General features: G+C 34.4%; 1 protein-coding gene across 1 annotated transcript; it reads left to right on the forward strand.

Annotated features, from left to right (window-relative positions):
* Positions 1–13,336: 13,336 nt before the first annotated feature.
* LOC131995318 (uncharacterized) lies at positions 13,337–22,790 on the forward strand. The gene is made up of 2 exons (XM_059363907.1): positions 13,337–14,506; positions 22,719–22,790. Exons 1-2 carry the CDS (start codon positions 13,337–13,339, stop codon positions 22,788–22,790), a joined length of 1,242 nt encoding a protein of 413 aa, XP_059219890.1.
* The last annotated feature ends 464 nt before the right edge of the window (positions 22,791–23,254 follow it).

Below are 23,254 nucleotides of genomic sequence, written 5' to 3' on the forward strand. Positions count from 1 at the left end.
GGAAAAGGATGAAAACATAAATCCTCGAAAAGGATTTACTTTCGGAATCCAGGAAAAGGTTTTGTCCGGGCAACAGGAAAAACCATACGACGGATAAAGGAAGAAAAAGGATGAAAACATAAATCCTCGAAAAGGATTTACTTTCGGAATCCAGGAAAAGGTTTTGTCCGGGCAGCAGGAAAAACCATACGACGGATAAAGGAAGAAAGAGGGAGAAACATACCAGCTCTTATTTATGGTAACTAATAAGAAAATAATATTGAATATTAAGAAATTGTGAAAAAAAAAAATTGTGAAAAATTTACGCTAAAAAAAAAATTGTTTCTGATAACTCTAATTTATGGTAACTAATAAGAAAATAATAGTGAATATTAAGAAATTGTGAAAAAAAATTGTGAAAATTTTACGCTAAAAAAAAATTGTTTCTGATAAAAAAAAAATCAGCAAAGAAAAAGTTTTAATTTAGACAAAAAAAATTTAAATAATAGTAAAATGGCACTTAACGCAGTCACGGTTGACCCTATAAAGTATTTATCAAAATTACCGGTTTATAACGGTAGTTTTAGCGAACTCTACACCTTTATTGACTTAGTTGACAGAATTACGCAAATTTTAGAAACCTATGATGACTTGTCGAAGGGAATATTTTTAGACATAATTAAGTCAAAACTAAGTGGACCGGCTAAGGACATTTCCGAAATAAACAATCACCTTACAAGATGGACAGAGCTAAAAGAAACCCTTATTAACAACTTTGGCGATAGATTAACAGATGAACAGTTATATGATAAATTAAGATCAGTTAAATTTAAAACTAATGCAAAGAATTTTTATGACGAGATAATAACTTATCTCAGAAGACTTAACATGAAAACTCGATCATTACATCAAAACGAAGCGGGCTACAATGCTCTCATTGCAGCTAATAAAAGGGTAGCATTGGACGTATTTAAAAACAAATTAATTGAACCAATGCGTTCCATTATAATTTGTAGAAATCCAAATAATATCGAGAATGCGATGAAAATACTTTACGATACGAATTATGCTTTCTATAATCCTAATCCAATTCCAAATAAAAACGAAACAAATTCTACTCATGACAATAGAAATAAAAGCGTGAATCAAAATACGAACTTTAATAAAAATCAAAACTATAAATATCAAAATCAAAGACACAGACAAAATCAACATCAGAATCAAAATTATACCAGATATCAGGATCAATATCAAAATTATATTCCGAGACAGAATGATAGTAATAATCGAAACAACCCGTTTCAAAATAACACCGTTAGCAGTGATTCAACTAATCAGCCAATAAATGATAGTGATAGACCAACACCAATGGATATTGGAAATTTTTGTCAGACAGCTCCAATGAACTCACCTACATAGTAATTAACAAGTGCAAATTTTTGATTGATACAGGAGCCACAAACTCCTTAGTGAATCCAAATGTTTTTCATCAAAGTAAAATAGTACAATTAAAAGGACCAAAGGAAATGTTAGCTTTAAAAAATTCACATATAGTTACACATAAAGCCGTGGTGAAGGCTTTCAGGGAATTTAATTTGCCAAATCAAATGTTTGAATTTTATGTTTACAATTTTAATAATAATTTTGAAGGATTAATAGGCAACGACATTTTATTGAAAAATAAAGCGATTATAAATTACGAAGGGATGTATTTACTTCTAAATGGTTCAAAACTGCCATTACTTTCTGAGAAAATAACGACGAAAGTAAAGATAACTATTCCACCGGGAGAGCAAGATTGTAAAATATGTCTTCCTTTAGAAAATGGAGACGTATTAATTAATAATATTATGCAGGGTAATGGAATAATTCTCAATGAAGGTCTTTATAAATGTGAAAATGGAGAAGTGTGTGTAAAGATTAATAATAAATCAAATAAACCTATTGTTTTAGATACAGGAGTGATTTTGACGTATGAAGAAATTTCGGAAATTCATAATATTAATGATATTAGTGGAAAAATCAATAGCGAAATTATAGATGTTGATTCAGTTCTAAAGAAAATTAGAACCGAACACCTTAATTCTAAGGAGAGATTAGAATTGGAGAAACTAATTAGGGATTTTAAGGTTTTACTTTCTGATAATGGAAAATTGACTTTTACCCACGAAATTAAGCATACTATAGATACCACTGATGAAATACCAATAAGAAGTAAAATTTATCGGTACCCTTATATATACAAAGATGAAATCCAAAAACAGATTTTGGAAATGTTAAGTAATGGAATTATTGCACCGAGCAGTAGTCCATACAACAGTCCTGTTTGGGTTGTACCAAAGAAATCAGATGCATCGGGCATGAAGAAATTTAGATTAGTCATTGACTATCGAAAATTAAATGATAAAACCATTGAGGATAATTATCCGATTCCAAATATAACAGATATATTAGACAAGTTAGGAAAATCGAATTATTTTTCTATTCTTGACCTCAAAAGCGGTTTTCACCAAATCGAAGTCCATGAAAAGGACAGACAAAAAACTGCATTTTCAGTAGATAACGGCCATTATGAATTTAATAGAATGCCATTCGGGTTGAAAAATGCACCGAGCACTTTTCAACGATTGGTAGATAATATTTTAAGGGAAAATGTTTCGAAAAGGGAGTGTATGGTTTATATGGATGATATTATTGTATTTTCCAATGGACTAGAAGAACATGTAAAAAATTTGAAATCAGTGCTTAACAAATTAAGAAATGCAAGGCTCAAAATTCAATTAGATAAATGTGAATTTTTCAGGAAAGAAGTCGAATTTTTGGGTCATACAGTAAATGAAGAAGGCGTGTCCCCGAACCAAGCTAAAATTGAAGTTATAAGAAAATTACAAATTCCTAGAACTGAAAAGGAAATAAAAAGATTCTTGGGAATGACGGGCTATTATAGAAGATTCATAAAAAATTATGCACACATTACTAAACCCATGACTAAATACTTGAAAAAGGACTCGATTTTAGATATAAAAGATATAAATTACATCGATGCATTTAACATTTTGAAGGAAAAGTTGGTTCATGCTCCAATATTAGTTTATCCCGACTTCAGTTTACCTTTTGAAATTACTACGGATGCGAGCAATGTTGCTATTGGAGGAGTTCTATCGCAGAACGATAAACCGATTGCATACGTATCTCGAACTTTGAATGAACACGAAATAAACTATTCCACCATTGAGAAAGAATGTCTTGGAATTGTATGGTGTTTAAAACAATTTAGGCCATATGTCTATGGCAGGAAAATTAAACTTTTTACTGACCACAAACCACTAATATGGTTAAATAACTTAAAAGAGCCAAATTCGAAATTAATGCGGTGGAGACTTCAAATAGGAGAGTATGATTATGAAATAAACTATAAAGAAGGACACCTAAATAAGGTGGCAGACTGTCTTAGTAGAATTGAAATTAATAATACCATATCATCAAATCAAAATTTTAACAATAATGAAAATCTAAATTCAATTAAGGAATTGCAAAAACCAATAAATATTTATGACAATCAAGTTATATTTCAAAAAATAATATCAGGCGCTGTATCAATTAGAAACTCAGTCATACATAACCACAAAAGAAAAGTAATAAAGGCAAAGGAATTTGACGATGATTTCCTGAAAACAATTATAGAAAATCATTTTGATCACGAAAAAACAAACGCACTATTTGTAGATGATGACATATTTAATAAATTAAAATCAATCTTATTTAAAGATTATAGTAATCTAAAAATTGTCAGATGTCTCAAGAAATTAATTGATATCCTCGACGAGGAGTATTTAGAAGAGATAATCTCTAATGAACATTTGAAAAATAACCATAGAGGATGCAATGAAAACTACAAAGAAATTAAAGATAAATATTATTACCCATATTTGTATAAGAAAGTATCGGAATTTATAAACAATTGTGAAGTTTGTATGCTGTCAAAATACGAAAGGAATCCAGATCTAGTTCCTTATAAAATATCTGAAACCCCTAGAAGACCACATGAAATTATCCATATGGATGTATTTTATTCCATAAATAAAAGTATATTTGTTACCATGATAGACAAATTTAGTAAAGTAGCACTTATAACTCGTGTTACCAATAGATCAGACCCCGAATTTAGGAAATGCATCTTAAGATATTTAAGCTCTTATGGAAATATTGAAAAAATTGTAACAGATAACGAACTCGGAATGAAATCACATGGAATGATGGAGTTCTTAAAAGAAAAGAATATTGAAATTAACTTTACATCAAGTTTAAATCATAATAGCAATAGCGATATTGAAAGGCTACATAATACTATCAATGAACATTTAAGAATTCTCAAGCAAAGCAAAATTGACATTTCTATAGAAGAACAGATGATTCAAATAAATGGTTTCTATAACCATACTATACATAGTACAACAAATATAAAACCAATTGATTTTATTCAAGGGAAGATTAATGAATCTCAATACCCGGATATATATGATAGGATGCTAAAGAAAAAGGAACAAGTAATTAATAAACTGAATGAATCAAGGATAGGAGAAAAAATTCTAGAAGACGGCATCAATTATATCAAAGAGACTAGAGGAGGCAAAAATTATCAGAAATTCAGGAAAATAGAAGGAAGGAAAATTGACGACTCTCATTTAAAAGACCAAAATTCTAAACAAATTTATTATAAAACACATGTTAAAAAGAAAAAGAAATTCCAAAACGCACAGAACGTAAGATTCCCAGTGCAACAAACCACTAGAAGGGGTAATGCTGTTAAACGAAATAATTAGTAGCAACAATACAGGAGCATAAAATCGAATTTTAAAGATTACTGCATTAATTTTATACATATATATATATATATATATATCTAAATAACAAATAATTATTATAATTGTCTAAATTGGTCTTCCTTGATCTTATATTCTATTAGATCACAATGACAACTTTGTTGGTACTAATAATTTTGATATATGGAATTCATGCGGAGAATATCGAAATAATCGATTTGGACAACAACAATGGTTATTTACCAATCAAAGTGGATGAAGTGCGGCTTATTGAGTATAATATGAAAGTATTACACATAATTAATATAACAGAACTAGAAGTTGCTAGAAACCAAATAGAAGTTAATATTAAGATGTTAAATGAAACGCTACCAAGTGACACAAAAAATGACTATATACATAGGACGTTGCTTAGGAATTTTAGGGAACTGGATACAAAACTTAAAGCTTTAACACCAAAAATAAGAAATAAAAGAGGATTAATTGACTTATTAGGGAAAACATTAAAAGTTATTGCAGGAACCATGGACAGTGAGGATGAAAAAGCAATCTATAATGCATTACATAATTTAGATACAGAAAATACCGAACTTATTAATGAAAATAACAAACAAATTAAAATAAACAAGGAATTACAGGAACAGATAGAAATTCTAAACAAAAATATTTTGAATATTGAAAGATATATTTCCAGCCAAATAAAAAGTCTTGTATTAAATACTCAGATTAGGGAACATTATTACTATTTGAAAGTATGTTTTCAAATACACAATGACATTAATTCTTTACTTCATTTTATCGACACAATAGAGGACGTTATTTTGACCAGCCGATTAGGTATCCTCACAAGAAATATTTTGACAGACCAAGAAACAAAACTGATAGAATCTGACGAAGAATTTAAAAATATTGATTTAGTGTCATTACTATATAAGCATAATATTATTATATTTACTCTATTAATTCCTAAATACGGAAAAGAAAAATATGAAAAATATCGTCTTTTTGAAATTTTGGATGATAAAAATGAAACAATTAGTTTTAAGCACAAAGAAATATTGTTAAAAGACGGTATTGTTTACGAATTTAATGAGAAATCGGAAAAAGCAAGCAATCTTGTAAAATTAAATGATGAATGTATTATCGATATTTTTACAAAATCCATAATAAAAAATTGCATTAGAATTAAGAAAAAAGCAGAAGAAACAATAAAAATTATAACGCCAGGCTCCATTGTAATACAGAAATTTCATAAAATCAAAATGAAAACTACTTGTGGTCATAATATTTTTGTAGAAGGAACAAAATGGATTAAATACAAAAATTGTACTTTATACCTTAAAAATCAATCTTTTACAAATGTCGAAAACACTATTAAACACCATTATTTAAACCCTGAGTTTATTAAAGCTATACCATTTACAAATACAACCAAAGAAGAACTTACTATGGAAATATTGGACACAAAAAATGTCCAAAATAGAAACAAAATTGAAAAACATCAAAAAGTGTCAAATTACCATTATACATGTCTGTATTTGTTAATATCAATTATAATTATACTTATTTCATATCAAAGTGTAAAAAGATTTAAGTTAAATCTATCATCGACTCCGAGGACGGAGCCCGAAACAAGCGTTGGGGGAGTTACAGGGCCACCCACGCTGTCCGCAGAATTTTAATTCATTATGACTATGGATTTTTGCAGCATTAGCAAAAATCCATGATCAACGAAATTGTCGCAAATGGATTTTGTATATACAAAATCCATTTACCCCAACCAGCCACAGAGAAACAGAGATCAATGCAAATATCATTTGACCACCCATAGCGAGCCATAATGAAAACATATACTATGAAGAATTCATCAGCTAATTGTAAACATTTATTTATATACAAAATCCATTTACCCCAACCAGCCACAGAGAAACAGAGATCAATGCAAATATCATTTGACCACCCATAGCGAGCCATAATGAAAACATATACTATGAAGAATTCATCAGCTAATTGTAAACATTTATTTATTAAGCTAGCGTTAAGGAAAATTTGAAATAAAGATTCAGTTAGACTTGAAACTTACACAAGAGAAGTTTGTATCTAAAACTTATAGCCCCCATATAGACCGATCCGCCGATTTGGGGTCTTAGGCCCATAAAAGCCACATTTATTATCCGATTTTGTTGAAATTTGGGGCAATGAGTTATGTTAGGCCCTTCGACATCCTTCGTTAATTTGGCTCAGATCGGTTCAGATTTGGATATAGCTGCCATATAGACCGATCCTCCGATTTAGGGTCTAAGGCCCATAAAAGCCACATTTATTATCCGATTTTGCTGAAATTTGGGACAGTGAGTTGTGTTAGACCCTTTGACATACTTCTTCAATTTAGTCCAGATCGGTTCAGATTTAGATATAGCTGCCATATAGATCGATCCTCCGATTTATGGTGTAAGGCCCATAAAAGCCACATTCATTATCCGATTTTGCTGAAATTTGGGACAGTGAGTTGTGTTAGACCCTTTGACATACTTCTTCAATTTAGTCCAGATCGGTTCAGATTTAGATATAGCTGCCATATAGACCGATATCTAGGTTTTAGGTTTTGGGGCCATAAAAGACGCATTTATTGTCCGATGTCGCCGAAATTTGGAACAGTGAGTTAAGTTAAGCCCCTTGACATACTCCTGCAATATCGCACAGATCGGTCCAGATTTGGATATAGCTGCCATATAGACCGATATCTAGGTTTTAGGTTTTGGGGCCATAAAAGACGCATTTATTGTCCGATGTCGCTGAAATTTGACACATTGATTTAAGTTAGGCTCATCGACGTCCTTCCTCAATTTTGCTCAGATCGATCCAGATTTGCATATAGCTGCCATATATACCGATCTCTCGATTTAAGGTTTACGGCCCATAAAATAGGCATTTATTGTCCGATTTCGCCGAAATTTGGGACAGTGCTTTGTGTTAGGCTTTTCGACATGTTTATGCAACTTGACCCAAATCGGTCCTGATTTGGATATAGCTGCCATGTAGACCGATATCTCGATTCTTGGCCTCATAAAGGGCGCATTTATAATCCGATTTCACTGAAATTTGACACAGTGACTTATGTTCGGCTTTTCGACATCCGTGTCGTATATAGTTGAGATCGGTATGAGGTATATGAGTATAAGGTATGCAATTTTCACCGAATTTTGATGAAAGGTGGTTTACATATATACCCGAGGTGGTGGGTATCCAAAGTTCGCCCGGCCGAACTTAACGCCTTTTTACTTGTTAATAACTGTTGTGTGATTAGAACCGACGAACACACGGACATCGTTAAATCGTCTTAGGATTTTACGAAGATAATAATAATTGCGCCACTAGAGGGCGCAATTATTATCCGATTTAGCTAAACGTTTGTACAATGGCGTCTCTCATGACCTATAATATACGTGTCGAAAATAGCATGAATCGGTTTGTAGCCTAATGCAGCTCCCCTATAAACCGATCTCCCTACTTTACTTCTTCAGCCCCTAAAGTGCGCAATTGTTACTAGATTTGGCTGAAATTTTACACAATGACTTCTACTCTGATCTCCAATATTCAGTTCAATTATGGTCCGAAATGAAGCATAACTTGATATTGTTCCAATAACATAGCAATTTTTTTCTTTTATCCTTTGTTTGCCTAAAAAGGGATGCCGTGACAAGAGTTCGACAAATGCGATCCATGGTGGAGGGTATATAAGATTCGGCCCGGCCGAACTTAGCTCGCTTTTACTTTTTTTTCTAATTTTTATATCCTACACCACCACTGTGGTACAGGGTATTATAGATTTGTGCATTTGTTTGCAACGCTAAGAAGGAGAAGAGCTAGACCCATTGATAAGTATACTGATCGACTCAGAATCACTTTCTGATTCGATTTATGTCCGTCTGTCCGTCTGTGAATCCATGTATTCTGGTAATCAAAGTGCAGGTCGTATTTATAGTCCAATCATCACAAAATTTTGCACATATCACATTTTTGGTCCAAGGACGAACGCTATTGATTTTGATAAAAATCAGTTCAGTTTTAGATATAGCTCCCATATATGAATCGCACGGTGCAAATCGTGCAAATCGTATAAGGGCTTAGTAGCTACAATTTTCAACCGATCTGCACAAAAATTGGCACGGATTGCTTTATTACTGATCTCAACATATTGGGTTGCCCAAAAAGTAATTGCGGATTTTTCATATAGTCGGCGTTGACAAATTTTTTCACAGCTTGTGACTCTGTAATTGCATTCTTTTTTCTGTCAGTTATCAGCTGTTACTTTTAGCTTGCTTTAGAAAAAAAGTGTAAAAAAAGTATATTTGATTTAAGTTCATTCTAAGTTTTATTAAAAATGCATTTACTTTCTTTTAAAAAATCCGCAATTATTTTTGGGCAACCCAATATTTAAAAATTTTCATCAACATCGGTTCAGATTTAGATATGGCTCCTATATATAAATATCGCCCGATTTGCACTTAAATGGCATTTCACTTTTTTTGCAAAATGTCTAGTTCTTCTCTTTCTCAGCGTTACAAATAACTGCACAACGTTATAATACCCTGTACCACAGTGGTGGCGTAGGGTATAAAAAGTTATAGGCCTATGAAGAATACAAACGCTCTGCAAAAATAGTGGATTATCTTACCTCTATGTGCTTGAATGAAATGGAAAGGACATTTAATGTCCTCTAAAATTTGAAAACTTCGAGTTATAACAATGTTATAAGCATAGGTCTACCAATTCCCAGAATTTCCATGGGATGGTATTTTCCATAAAAAAAAGCAGTTAAGACATGGAGCTGTAAATAATTGATATTTAAGTTTTTTTAAAAACTGACTGCATTTTTTGCATTTACAAATACAAAAACCAAAGTAAACCCACAAAAGTAGGTACTTTTAAAATTTTGTTACTTAAATGCTTGCATTCCCAATGTGAATGTGAAATGCTCTGCAGTGAATCATTTAAGTGAACAACATCAAGTTCACCATCATTGTTAAGTTTATGTCTTTCAAAAGCAGACACTATTCTCATGGCACAAGCAAAAGGACATCCATCAACTCTGTGCCACTGCCGATGTTGGCCCAAAATATTCGTAACCATAAGTGTTGTAAGCAGGGGTCGTATTGTGGCAGTGACATATGCATACACATACAACAAGGATATGCAACATAAAATACTTGTGTGTAATCCTAGACAAACTTTAAAAACACATTTTTTTACATCATATGACATTTAATTTTTATGTGCCATGAACAACTATGACACTCTAGTCGCACTTTTTTTCTTTTCTTCTCTTCATATGTGTGGTTGAGTGTGGTAAATCACAGAGACTATAGTTAGGCAGCGAACAAGCACACAGTGATTTCGCAGTTGGCTAAAATTCTTATGATTTTCGGGGACATTGAAAGTTTCTAAGCTCAGCCCAGGGAAATTTCCCAACCTATAGTGAAACTGATTTATTGTTGAAAAAAAATCTTAAAATCCCAAATATGGAAAAATCTTGAAGCAGTATGATACAATTGAATGACAATTATGATAATGCACTTCAATAGCTTAACGGTCCATATACAGAGGAAGCCGAACTTTAATTTTATTTAAAATCATGCTGTTTTTAATTAGTTTGCCTAATATTTGTATTTTTAGAAAAATTATAGCAGAAATAACCATACATGATGTATTTTTTCAGAATTTGTTTCGAAAATATACCTTATGATTATCTGCAAACAAAATATTCAAGTTTAGCTTCCTGTGCACACACCACAAGTTTTCAAGTGTTAAGTTTTGTATTCCTCTTTTACTAACTATTGGTACCACTGTAAAACTGTAAAAACTTGCCTTCAGAAAAAAAGCTACAAATGATACTTGCTCTATGTACTATAAATTTCTTAAGATGATGATGTTGTCCCCATAAGATACTCACTGCAGCCCGTTTGTCCGGATATGCTGGAGCAACTTTTATGCTCTTCAATACTCCATGTGAATATGATTGTGGCTTTGGACTAAGGTTATTACAACACTGTAATGTTTGGTACACTTGAGGCTACTGATGTTGACGTTGATGATGTTTGAAGCATGGTATGCGTGGGTAATTGCACTTTTTGTTGGAAGCACTAAGAGCTATCTTGTTGAATTGTAGACTATATTCCAAACGAACTAAAACTCATGCATATGTGGAGAGAGGATAAAAATGTTGGGTTTTGAGATTGAATATTTTATGTATGTAAGATATGAGATATGTTCAGAAAGATTTTAACTGAAACAAGTAAAAGCGTGCTAAGTTCGGCCAGGTCGAATCTTTGATACTCCCCACCATGGATCGCATCTGTCGAGTTCTTTTCCCGGCCTCTCTCTTAGTCCGGTTTGGGCCACAATTAAAGTATATATTGGAGACCGGTCTAAAATGTCAGCCAATTCGAACAAGAATTGCGCCGTGTAGGGGCTCAAGAAGCAAAATCGGGAGATGGATTTATATGGGAGCTGTATCAAGCTATAGATCGATTCGGACCATATTAGACACGTATGTTGAAGGTCATGAGAGACGCCCCCTAGAGGCTCAAGAAGTCAAGATCCTAGATCGGTTTATATGGCAACTATATCAGATTATGTAGCGATTTGCGCCATACTTAGCACCGTTATTGGAAGTCATAACACAACACCTCATGCAAAGTTTCAGCCAAATCGGATGAGAATTGCGCACTCTATTGGCTCAGGAAGTCAAGTCCCCAGATAGGTTTTTAATGACAACTATATCAGGTTATGAACCGATTTCAACCATACTTGGCACAGTTGTTGGATGTCATAACTAAATACTTCGTGGAAAATTTCAGCCAAATCGGATAAGAATTTCGCCCTCTAGATGCTCAAGAAGTCAAGACCCAAGATCGGTTTAAATGGCAGCTATATCAGGTTATGGACCGATTTGAACTGTACTTCGCCCAATTGTTGGGTATCATAAAAAAAAACGTCATGGAAAAATTCAACCAAATCGGATAAGAATTGCGCCCTCTAGTGGCTCAAAAAGTCAAGATTCAAAATTTGGCTCTCTTAGAGTACGGTCGTGTTCAAAATAGCTCCAAATAAATATTAATTAAACTGATTGTTTTATTATATAAATTCCACTTGTTTGTGTTTATTTATTAATAAAAATTACTGTTGTGCAGTGTATACTAGATATTGTTGGAATATTCATCTGGTTTGTGAACAAAACAAAAAACAAAAACGAAAGAAATTTTAACCAAGCAAAGTAAAACAGATAAAAGCTAAATACCATACAACAACAACAAGGTAATAGAAATATTGATCATGTCTGAAATGCCACTCATAACCATTACAACTGAAAACAACAACAACGCATCTCCTCAAGAGATGTTGTTGATGGCGCCAAAAAGAATGAGAGAGGGAGTAAGCATAAGTGAGGGTAACCTCAACAAAACTCCGCGACTCTCCCAATACGATTCCCCTCAGCGCATAATTCATCTGATTGACAAGAGATTTGAGAAACAAACAGAGCTTCTTAAATCTCTGTTAAAAGAGAGTGAATCTCGTCTCTTAAGTGTCATTGATAAGAGTATGGTTGACATAAAAGAAGAGATTGGCAAACTGAATGAAAAATATGTCAAACTGGATGACAGGGTTCAAAAGCTTGAGACACTGGCGGATAAAATTGAACATAAGCAAAGTGAAATTACTGATCTGCGTAATGAGATGTATGCAATGAAGGCTAATCAGCAAAAATTTGAGAATCAACAGGTAGCGTGCGACCTGCGGATAAATGGTATACCGTATGATAACGGTGAAAACCTTTATCAAATTTTTGCAAATATATGTGATACAATAAATATTTCTATTCCTACGATAAAGGCGATGTATCGTATGAATAATATTCGTAACCAAAATAGTGCGGCAGATCCTGTGATTATTGTGAATCTAACTACTCCGTCTGACAAAAATTTTGTCCTGAAAAACATTGCACGTTTTAGAAAATCGAATAATTCGAAACTGATTTTAACTCATGCCGGTTTTGATTCAAATAAACCATTTTATGTAAATGAAAATCTTACGAGTCACAACTACAAGATTTTTCAAAATGCATTGAAATTGAAACGACAGAAGCACTTGGAGTCCGTTTTTTCACTTCGTGGATTTGTTTATGTTAAACGTACTGGAACAGATCCTCCTACTCTAATAGAGAATAACGAGCAGTTAACACAACTTTTTCGAGAAACACCAGATCGCACCATCAACGATAACTGAAATGAATCTTGCAATATCTTATAATAAGTCCCAATTAGTATTGTTAATTTTATGTTTCTTCTTGTTATTAAGAATTTTTTATTATACTCAAAAATTTTATATGTGTTGTACAACTATATTTATTAATGCTAACTTTAATAGAGCTCATAACTACGAAGAACAAATATATACATTACCAGCATTGCTTATCCAATTGACTTGTGATGCCAAGTAATACTGCTTATGGTTCCAGAGATATTCTAAACTGTATGATTAGAATTCTTAAAAACCAGAAATCAGGATTAACGATTGTCCACATCAATGCCCAAAGTCTAAATAATAAATTAGATGAACTTCGTGATATATTTGTTAACTCTGATATAGATATAATATGTATATCCGAAACCTGGTTCCATCCTGAAATATCTGACAATTTGTACTCTTTACCGGGATATAAAGTTTTGAGAGCTGATAGGCACTCCCATGCTGGTGGAGTTGCAATATATTTAAAAAACTGTATCCACGGTACTATAAAACTGAAGTCTGAGCAAGGCAACTGTATTGAATACCTCTTTGTTGAAATAACTGGCATTTCTAACTCGTCAATGCTTATTGGATGTGTATATAGGCCCAACAGCAGCACACCGTTTGACATGCTGATATCGTGCCTTGAAAGAATATCATTACGATATAATGATATTGTTATTGCGGGAGATTTTAACAGCAATATTTTAATTGAAACGCAATTTTCTGATGCTATGGAACTTCTTGATCTGGTACCTACTAACCGCTCTGTTCCAACCCATTTTACTAATCATTCGTCTACTCTTTTGGACATTTTCTTTGTGAACTGTGAGTCAAAGGTTCTTTTATATGACCAAATTGCTGCACCGGCTTTTTCTAAACATGACTTGATATTTCTTGTGTATGACTATCACATAAATCAACAAGACGAGGCAATTACATTCCGTGATTTTAAAAAACTGAACTATAATCTTCTTAATAGCCTTACTGATAATGTCGAATGGGATTCTATATATCAGTTAAATTCTGTGGATGACCAAACAGCATTTTTGCAGCATTATATTAGCTTAATATATAGTCAATGTGTTCCTGAAAAAACCATTACCATAAAAAATCAGCAACCCCCATGGTTTAATGAACAGCTACGTGCACTAATCGATGAAAGAAATATTGCATACAAACGATGGAAACGATACAGAACAACACAACTGCATGAGCGCTTTAAGTGTGCCAGGCGAAATGTTGGGAAAAGCATAAACGAGGCCAAAACGCTATTCTTTCGGAAAAAATTTCTGAATGCTGTTAACAGCAGATCTAAATGGAAGGAAATTCGTAAAATTGGCATAGGAGCGAAAACAAACACCAACTTTCCGCCCAATCTAAACATCAATGAACTGAATGAGCATTTTGTATCTGTTTGCTCTATATGTCCCCATGAAAATATATATGAAAATATGAACACTGTACAAGTGGAAAATCCATTTTCCTTTTGCTGTGTAGACCAAACTGACGTTTTGAACAGCATACTCTCAATAAAATCTGATGCAACTGGAACTGACGGAATAAATCCAAGATTTATCAAAATTATCATGCCAAAATTGCTGCCATATGTAACATATATTTTCAATACTGTTCTGACCAAGTCCACCTTTCCGCATGAATGGAAGCTCGCTAAAATCATACCGACTAGAAATCGAATAATGAATACCGCCCCATTGCAATCTTACCGTTCTTATCCAAAGCGCTAGAATGCATAATGGCGAATCAAATCGAACAATTCCTGTGCACTCAAAATCTATTATCAGAATGGCAATCTGGTTTTAGAAAAAAGAGAAGTTGCACATCTGTCTTAATAGACGTTGTTGAAAATATTAGACAAAATATGGACAACAAGATGGTATCTTTTCTCCTTCTATTGGATCACAGTAAAGCATTTGATACTGTAAATCATCAAATTCTTGTAGTCAAGCTCTCAAAACTATTTAATTTTTCCCGAACTGCCTGTCAACTGATATCATCGTACCTGTCTCAAAGATCTCAGTCCGTATATTGTAATGATATCTGGTCAAATACGCTTCATGTTCCAAATGGTGTGCCCCAAGGCTCAATCCTGGGCCCATTGTTATTCACCATGTACATTAATGATCTGCCCGATGTACCTTTAACATGTAAGATACAAATGTATGCTGATGACGTTCAACTGTATACCTGCACGAAACTGAATGACTTTCAAACATGTATTTCTAATGTAAATAATGATTTGAATTTAATATATTGTTGGGCTGTTAATAATGCCTTACGTTTAAATCCTACCAAATCTAAGCTGATCATCATACACAAAAGAAGTGTAACAATCCCTGACCAAGTTGAAGTAAAGATTGAGAACACGATTGTAAACCGTGTTCAAGCAGCAACAAACTTGGGTTTAACATTCAACTCTACCTTAACTTGGACGAATCATATAAATGCAGCTGTGGGAAAAGTTCGTGGTATGCTGCGGAATATGTGGGCAGCTCGTCTGTCAACTCCTTTCGAAATTCGTATGCTACTTGCTAAATCTTACTTAATCCCAACTCTTCTATATAATTGTGAATTATTTGCAAGTTGCAGTGCTGATGACAATAGGAAAATCAAAGTTGCCTACAATGATATTGCACGATATGTATACAACAGACCACGGTATGACCACATATCACAATTTGCTTATCAGATTTTTGATCTTTCAGTTGAAAATTTACTAAATGTTAAATGCTTGCAATTACTACATAAGGTTATTTATAACAAAGAACCTGAATATCTTTACAAACACCTACAATTTGCTAGATCAAATCGAGGGCGCAAACTGATTCAACCTAGATTTGAATCTCAAATCACTGAAAGGCAATTTATTGTAAACAGTACTCGTCTCTGGAACACCCTCCCATCATATATACAACTCATAAGCAATGCTATTGAATTCAAAAAGGAGCTACATGATTATTATAAGTAGAAATTGTATGTAGTCTAGTAGTATAAGTTATAATTAAATTATTTATTTATTTTTTTATAAGTTATAGTTTATAATGGAATTAATTGATGAAACTGCACTGTTGTGAACCAGCACAGTAAAATATAAGATATAATCTTGTTGTGCTTGGTGTTAAATAAATGAAATGAAATGAAATGAAATTCAAGATCGGTTTATATGGCAGCCATATCAGGTTATGAACCGATTTGAACCTAACTTAGCACAGTTGTTGGAAATCATAACGAAACACGTCGTGTAAAATTTAATTCCAATCGGATAAGAATTGAGCACCCTAGAGGCTCAAGAAGTCAAAACCCAAGATCGGTTTATACGGCAGCTATATCAAAACATGGACCGATATGGCCCATTTACAATCCCAACCGACCTATGCTACTAGGAAGTATTTGTGCAAAATTTCAAGCGGCTAGCTTTACTTCTTCGAAAGGTCGTGCAAAATTTCGTTTCAATCGGATGGGAATTGCGCTCTCTAGGCTCGAAAGAAGTCAAGACCCAAGATCGGTTTATATGACAGCTATATCAGGTTATTGACCGATTTGAACCATACTTAGTACAATTGTTGGATATCATGACAAACCACGTCGTTCAAAATTTCATTCCAATCGGATAAGAATTGCGCTCTCTGGAGGCTCAAGAAGTAAAGACCCAATATCTGTTTATATGGCAGCTATATCAAAACATGGACCGATATGGCCCATTTACAATCCCAACCGACCTACGCTATTAGGAAGTATTTGTGCAAAATTTCAAGCGGCTAGCTTTACTCCTTCGAAAGGTCCTGCAAAATTTCGTTTTAATCGGATGAGAATTGCGCTCTATAGACTTTCAAGAATCAAGACCCAAGATCGGTTTATATGGCAGCTATATCAGGTTATGGACCGATTTGAATCATACTTAACACAGTTGTTGGATATCATAACAAACCACGTCGTGCAAACTTTCATTCCAATCGGATAAGAATTGCGCATTCTAGATGCTCAAGAATTCAAGACCCAAGATCGGATTATATGGCAGCTATATCAAAACATGGACCGATATGGCCCATTTTTATTCCCAACCGACCTATGCTAATAAGAAGTATTTGTGCAAAATTTCAAGCGGCTAGCTTTACTCCTTCGAAAGTTAGCGTGCTTTCGACAGACAGACGGACGGACGGACATTGCTATATCGACATAAAACGTCACGACGATCAAGAATATATACACTTTATGTGGTATCAGACGAAGATTTTGAGTAGTTACAAACAGAATGACGAAATTAGTATACCCCCATCCTATGGTGGAGGGTATAAAAACGGTTACATTGACTTAAAGTTCGTCTCAACCCAATTCTTTTTAGTCTCTGCAAAGTGTTGGGCGGGTTCTGCACTAGAATTTGAATATTTGAAAAGAAAGCCTATATCGGACTTAGTCAAAATTGGGTATCAGCTGCACTGAATAATAGAATTATGTCACCAGGACAAGCTACGGGTTCCTCATGTTGTATGTGAGATTTTCGTTGTACCTCTGTAATGAGGGTCTAATGGATGAGATCCCAAAATTTCGTGAAAATTCTGGCGAAGCACCAAATATTTAACTGCCAAGACCAGTAACTTTTGTGAAATCTAAACGAATGAATGGGTGTCACTGACTCATTCACTCAAATGACGACCACTATGTTTAAAGTGTTAATTCGAGTAGCCTTTAAAGCTGTGAGTGACAAAAACCTCAAATTTTCTAAAAATTTGGGCATTTTCTAATAAAATCTTAATATCATGTGCAAACCCTAAATATGTAGTATACTTTTAGGGGTTTCATATGATAGTGCTGTATATACACATAAATTATCATGTCCTTACTTTTAACAAAGAGGAGAAAAATTTAGTATCCGAAATGTTTTGCCCAGAAAAAACAAAGCATTTTTGGGAATTCATGCACTTTCTATATTTGGGGTATTTGGGGTATTTTTATTGAAATACAATTTTAAGATTTTTTCAAAGCTAGTTTTCGTATTTTTTACCCCATGAGGCTGATCTATTCGTGAAAGAACTGCTCTAAATTGCCATTTTTTCGGTATTTATAAAATTTTTTCACATTATTATTCACAAATAAGTTCGTACCGATCGGTACAGGATCACTTTTTCATTCGATTTACCTAATGTACTTCTCCCTGTCTTCCCGCCGTCTACACATGCTGATTTGTGTTAAAAGTACATATCGCACTTTGCTTTCTAAGGAACTGTACTCTACACCACTACCGTAGAAGTCATGCAGTGTAAGGACCGACTCAAAAAATCTTGCTAGTTTGGTTTTGGAATGTCTGTCTGTCCGTGTTTTCTTTCTATATTGCTTGTCCGCCCTCCCGTTTTTTTGTTAATCGGTGTGCAGGTCGAATTTGTTATCCATTCACCACGAAATTTATCAATTATCGTTTTTTGGCCAAAAGACAAACAGTATACGTTTTTGTGGAAATCGGTTCAGATTTTGATAAACTCGTAGCTCCCATATAGCCCGATTTACTTTTGAATGGCCCTCGAAAATTTCATACGTATCCTTTTACGCATCTACCGAAGTATATTAAAATCGGTTCAGATTTAAATACAGCGTTAATGATGATCCAATTCACACTTATAACACTCAGACGACACTTCCATACTTTTGCCCTACCTTATTTGCTCACCTATTAATCCTTTAACCACTTTCCCAAAATCTTGCGAATCCAATCCGTAAAACCCACCAAAATGGAACACAACAAATTTTTTTTTATTTTATTCGACTACTAAAATATCAGTGAGCGTTTTAATCATTTACAATGAAGTTGCTAGTCTGCAATTATAAAGCATGCAGCTTAAAGGTAAAAGCTTAAATATTCATTCGTTTCATTCATTTGTTTCTTCATTCAAACGCATTTAACGGACGCTAAATCGATTCCTTTCGAGTACACCACGAATGAACGACAAACATGAAGCAGTGGTCTAGGCAGTTAATGGCCATTTTTTGAACTAGGGTGCGTATACTTACCTCTATATAATTATGTTCGTATACGACATACGCCACCTTGGTCCCATAAGTTCCACATTAGAATATTTGGCTTTAACACTGTACAAGAGCAAATCTGGTGGGTTGAAAATTTCAAATGGGAATGAAATAAATCGAAAGGTTGTGAGTTTTCAGCTCAAACTTTTCAGGTCCCTTTAAAAATTGACCCTGTATCTGTGTGTCCGCCAGTTGTAATCACTCTAAAGCCTATAAAAATTGAGATATTGAGCTGATATTTGGCAAACACGTTTTGTTTCTTCATATTTAGTGTCTGACCGGACTAAATGTGATAGACCGATTTAGGGTCATAGCGGGCACAAATACTCAGTTTTGCTGAAATTCGGAAAAGTGAGTATAATTGAGCCCCTGGACCTTCTTGCAAATCGCACTATTATCGCAGTATTTATTCGCTCAACCAAATTTGTTATTCAAAACAGCAAAAATATTCGCTGCATCAGTAGTTTTTGTCTGCTTAAATTGCGATAGCAGTCATTACTGCTGTTTTAGCAAACATAGTACTGCTGTATTAGCAAACATTTCGGTCAGCTAAACAAAATCTGGTGTTTTATATACAAAAATCTGCTAAAAATTTTATGCAATTTTTTATGTTTGCCTGTTAATGATTTCGATAACTTAAGACATTTTTTTAGAAATAATTTTTAGACGTTTTGTTGGAAGAGTTGATTTTAAATTGTGAAATATTATTGTAAAGAAGCAACCTGATCCATCGATTGGTAAATATTTCGAAATGGGGCTGAGCTCGCTCGCATTTTTATACCCACCACCGAAGGATGAGGGTATATTCATTTTGTCATTCCATTTGCAACACATCGAACTATCCATTTCCGACCCTATAAAGTATATATATTCTCGATCAGGGTAAAAATATAAGACTATCTATACATGTCCGTCCGTCTGCCCGCCTGTCTGATGAAATCACGCTACAGTCTATAAAAATAGAGATATTAATCTGAAACTTTGCACAGATTATTTTTTTGTCCAAAAGCAGGTTAAGTTTGAAGATGGGCCATATTAGACTATATCTTGACATACTCCCATATAGACCGATCCGCCAATTTAGGGTCTTAGGCCCATAACAATCACTTTTATTATTCGATTTTGCTGAAATTTGGGTCAAAGAGTTGTGTTAGGCGCTCCAATATTCTTCTTTAATTTGACTCAGATCGGTTCAGATTTGGATATAGCTGCCGTATAGATCGATTTCTCGGTTTTAGGTTTTGGGCCCATAAAAGGCGTATTTATTGTCTGTTGCCGCCTAAATTTGGGACGGTGTGTTAAGTTAAGCCCCTTGACAGACTTCCATATTATTGCACAGATCGGTCCAGATTTGGATATAGCTGTCATATAGACCGATCTCTCGATTTAAGGTTGTGGGGCAAGGCGCATTTATTGGCTGATGTCGCCGATATTTGGGACAGTGAGTTGTGTTAGGCTTTTCGACATTCTTCTTAAAGTTGGCCCAGATCGGTCCAGATTTTAATATAGCTGCCATATAGACCGATCTCTCTATTTAAGGTTTTGGACCCACAAAAGGCGCATTTATTGTTCGATTTCGCCGAGATTTGGGACAGTGAGTTCAGTTAAGCCCTTCCACATTACTCTTCAATTTGGCTCAGATCGATTTATGCCATTTTGATGAAGTTTGACGAAGGGCCTAACACAGCTTACTGTCGAAAATGCCAGCAAAATCGGATAATAAATGTGGCTTGTATGTGCCTAAGACCCTTAATCGGCGGATCGGCTTATATGGAAGCTATATTCATATCTATACCGATTTGGACCACGTTAAGGATAAATGTCGAAGAGCCTAACACAACTCACTGTTCAAAATTTCGGCAAAATCGGACAATAAATACGCCTTTTATGGCCCAAAAACCTTAAATCTAGAGATCGGTCTATATGGCAGCTCTATCCAAATCTGGACCGATCTAAGATAAATTGACGAAAAATGTCGATGGGCCCAATACATCTCACTGTCCCAAATTTCGGCGATATCGGACAATAAATGCGCTTTTTACGGGCCCAAAACCTTTAATCGAGAGATCGGTCTATAAGGCAGCTAGATCCAAATCTGGACCGATCTATGCCATTTTGATGAAGTTTGACGAAGGGCCTAACACAGCTTACTGTCGAAAATTTCAGAAAAATCGGATAATAAATGTGGCTTTTATGTGCCTAAGACACTAAATCGGCGGATCGGCCTATATGGCAGCTATATAATGTAGAAGTATGTCAAGGGGCTTTACTTAGCTCACTGTCTCAAATTTCGACGACATCGGAAAATATATGCTTCTTTTTTGGGCTCAAAATCTTAAATCGAGAGATCTGGGCCAAATTGAAAAAGGATGTCGTAGAGTCTTGCACAACTCACTGTCGCAAATTTCAGCAAAATCTGATAATAAATGTGGCTTTTATGGGCCTAAGACCCTAAATCGGCTGATCGGTCCATATGGGGGCTATAGGAATATATAGTCCGATATAGCCCATCTTCGAACTTAACCTGCTTAAGAATCTATGCACAATTTCAGCTCAATATCTCTATTTTTAAAGACTGTAGCGCGATTTCAACAGACTGACGGACGGACATGGCTAGATCGTCTTAGATTTTTACGCTGATCAAGAATATATTTATATACTTTATAGGGTCGGAAATGAACATTACGTTGTGTTGCAAGCGGAATTACAAAATGAATATACCCCCATCCTTCGGGGGTTGGTATACAAACATTGTTTTAGACATATTTACATGAGGAGGTAGCGATCCACGTCAAGCTCCAATAGATGAGCAAGCTCATTCCGGTCCACAGAACCGATCTCCGCGGGAACATTGCGGCTATGGGTTATGTAAAGGTGTCAATAACTCGCCTTGTCATATCGAACATCATAGGCACGCAATATTTAAACAAGAACTGGTGCAGCCTGACCTCTGACTGAGACTCTCTAATCAATACCACTCCTAAGCATCCCACAAACTTTCGAATTGGTTACAATTCGTGTCAACTACCCTGGACAGTCTTTGATAAAGTTGTATTTTTAACAAATTTTCTGGTATCTTGTTCTCTCTCTCGTTTCTCCCAGATAGTACAACAGGCCTCTGGGGGAATTCTGATCTAAGATCACGGAGAAGGGAAAATTGAAAACTTCCAAAAGTTAACAATACCTTTAATACACAAATCGATTTTAAAAACGGGAGCAAAATTAGCTTTTTATGATGTTTGCAACGATAGATTTATCGGATGATTAATTTTTAGGACTTAAATTACTTTTTATTACGAAATTTCAAATTCCGCATTCTCTCTACCGAAAATAGGAACGAAAGCCAACGTTGATATCAACTGCTTAAACTTTGCCTGTGACATGAATATTTATAAACAAATAAAAGACTTTACTTCCCAATGCATTTCCTAGAACTTCTTAATGTTTGCAAAACTCCATATATACATAAGAAAGTTAACTGTGTGAGGAGCTGAGAAAAGTGAATGTCATCTTTTCAATTTATATGGGTAGAAAACGTTCTGGTGGTATTTTTTTCATTTCCATATGTGAATAAGTGCTCACTTTCAGAGTATTCTTATGAAAATTGATTTTTATGTCACAACCAAATTAAATGAAAATGGCAAAGAAATTGAAATGTAAAACAGAAGCAGTTGTTTTTATCCAAAAAGAAACGAAACAATTTAAAAAAAGATTGCTGAAAATAACAAACACAGCCTGCTGAATATTAGTAGTTAATTTAGCGTAGCAGCAGGTTTACTGCTGAAAAGTCGGTGGTTTGCTGAAAATGACTGTTGCTTAAATATGGGATCGGGATGTTAGAAAAAACAAGTAAGAGCGTGCTAAGTTCGCCCGGGCCGAATCTTATATACCCTCCACCATGGATCGCATTTGTCGAGTTCTTTGCTCGGTATCTCATTTTACGCAAACGAAGAATAATGAATAAGAATTGTTATGCTATTGGAGCTATATCAAGTTATAGTCCGATTCGGACCATAAATGAATGCTGAGCATTGTAGAAGTCATTGTGTAATATTTCAGTCCATTTTGATAAGAATTGCACCTTGTAGGGGCTCAAGAAGCAAAGTCAGCTAATGATCAATTCA

Source organism: Stomoxys calcitrans, chromosome 2, assembly GCF_963082655.1.
Source record: "Stomoxys calcitrans chromosome 2, idStoCalc2.1, whole genome shotgun sequence".
NCBI classification, from domain to species: domain Eukaryota; kingdom Metazoa; phylum Arthropoda; class Insecta; order Diptera; family Muscidae; genus Stomoxys; species Stomoxys calcitrans.

Bases quoted from the DNA above. Each gene is read 5' to 3' on its own strand.
- LOC131995318 (XM_059363907.1), top strand. From the start codon at position 13,337: ATGATTAGAATTCTTAAAAACCAGAAATCAGGATTAACGATTGTCCAC. The intron at 14,507-22,718 runs GTTTGCTCTATA...GCTCACTTTCAG, and splicing joins TGAATGAGCATTTTGTATCT to AGTATTCTTATGAAAATTGA.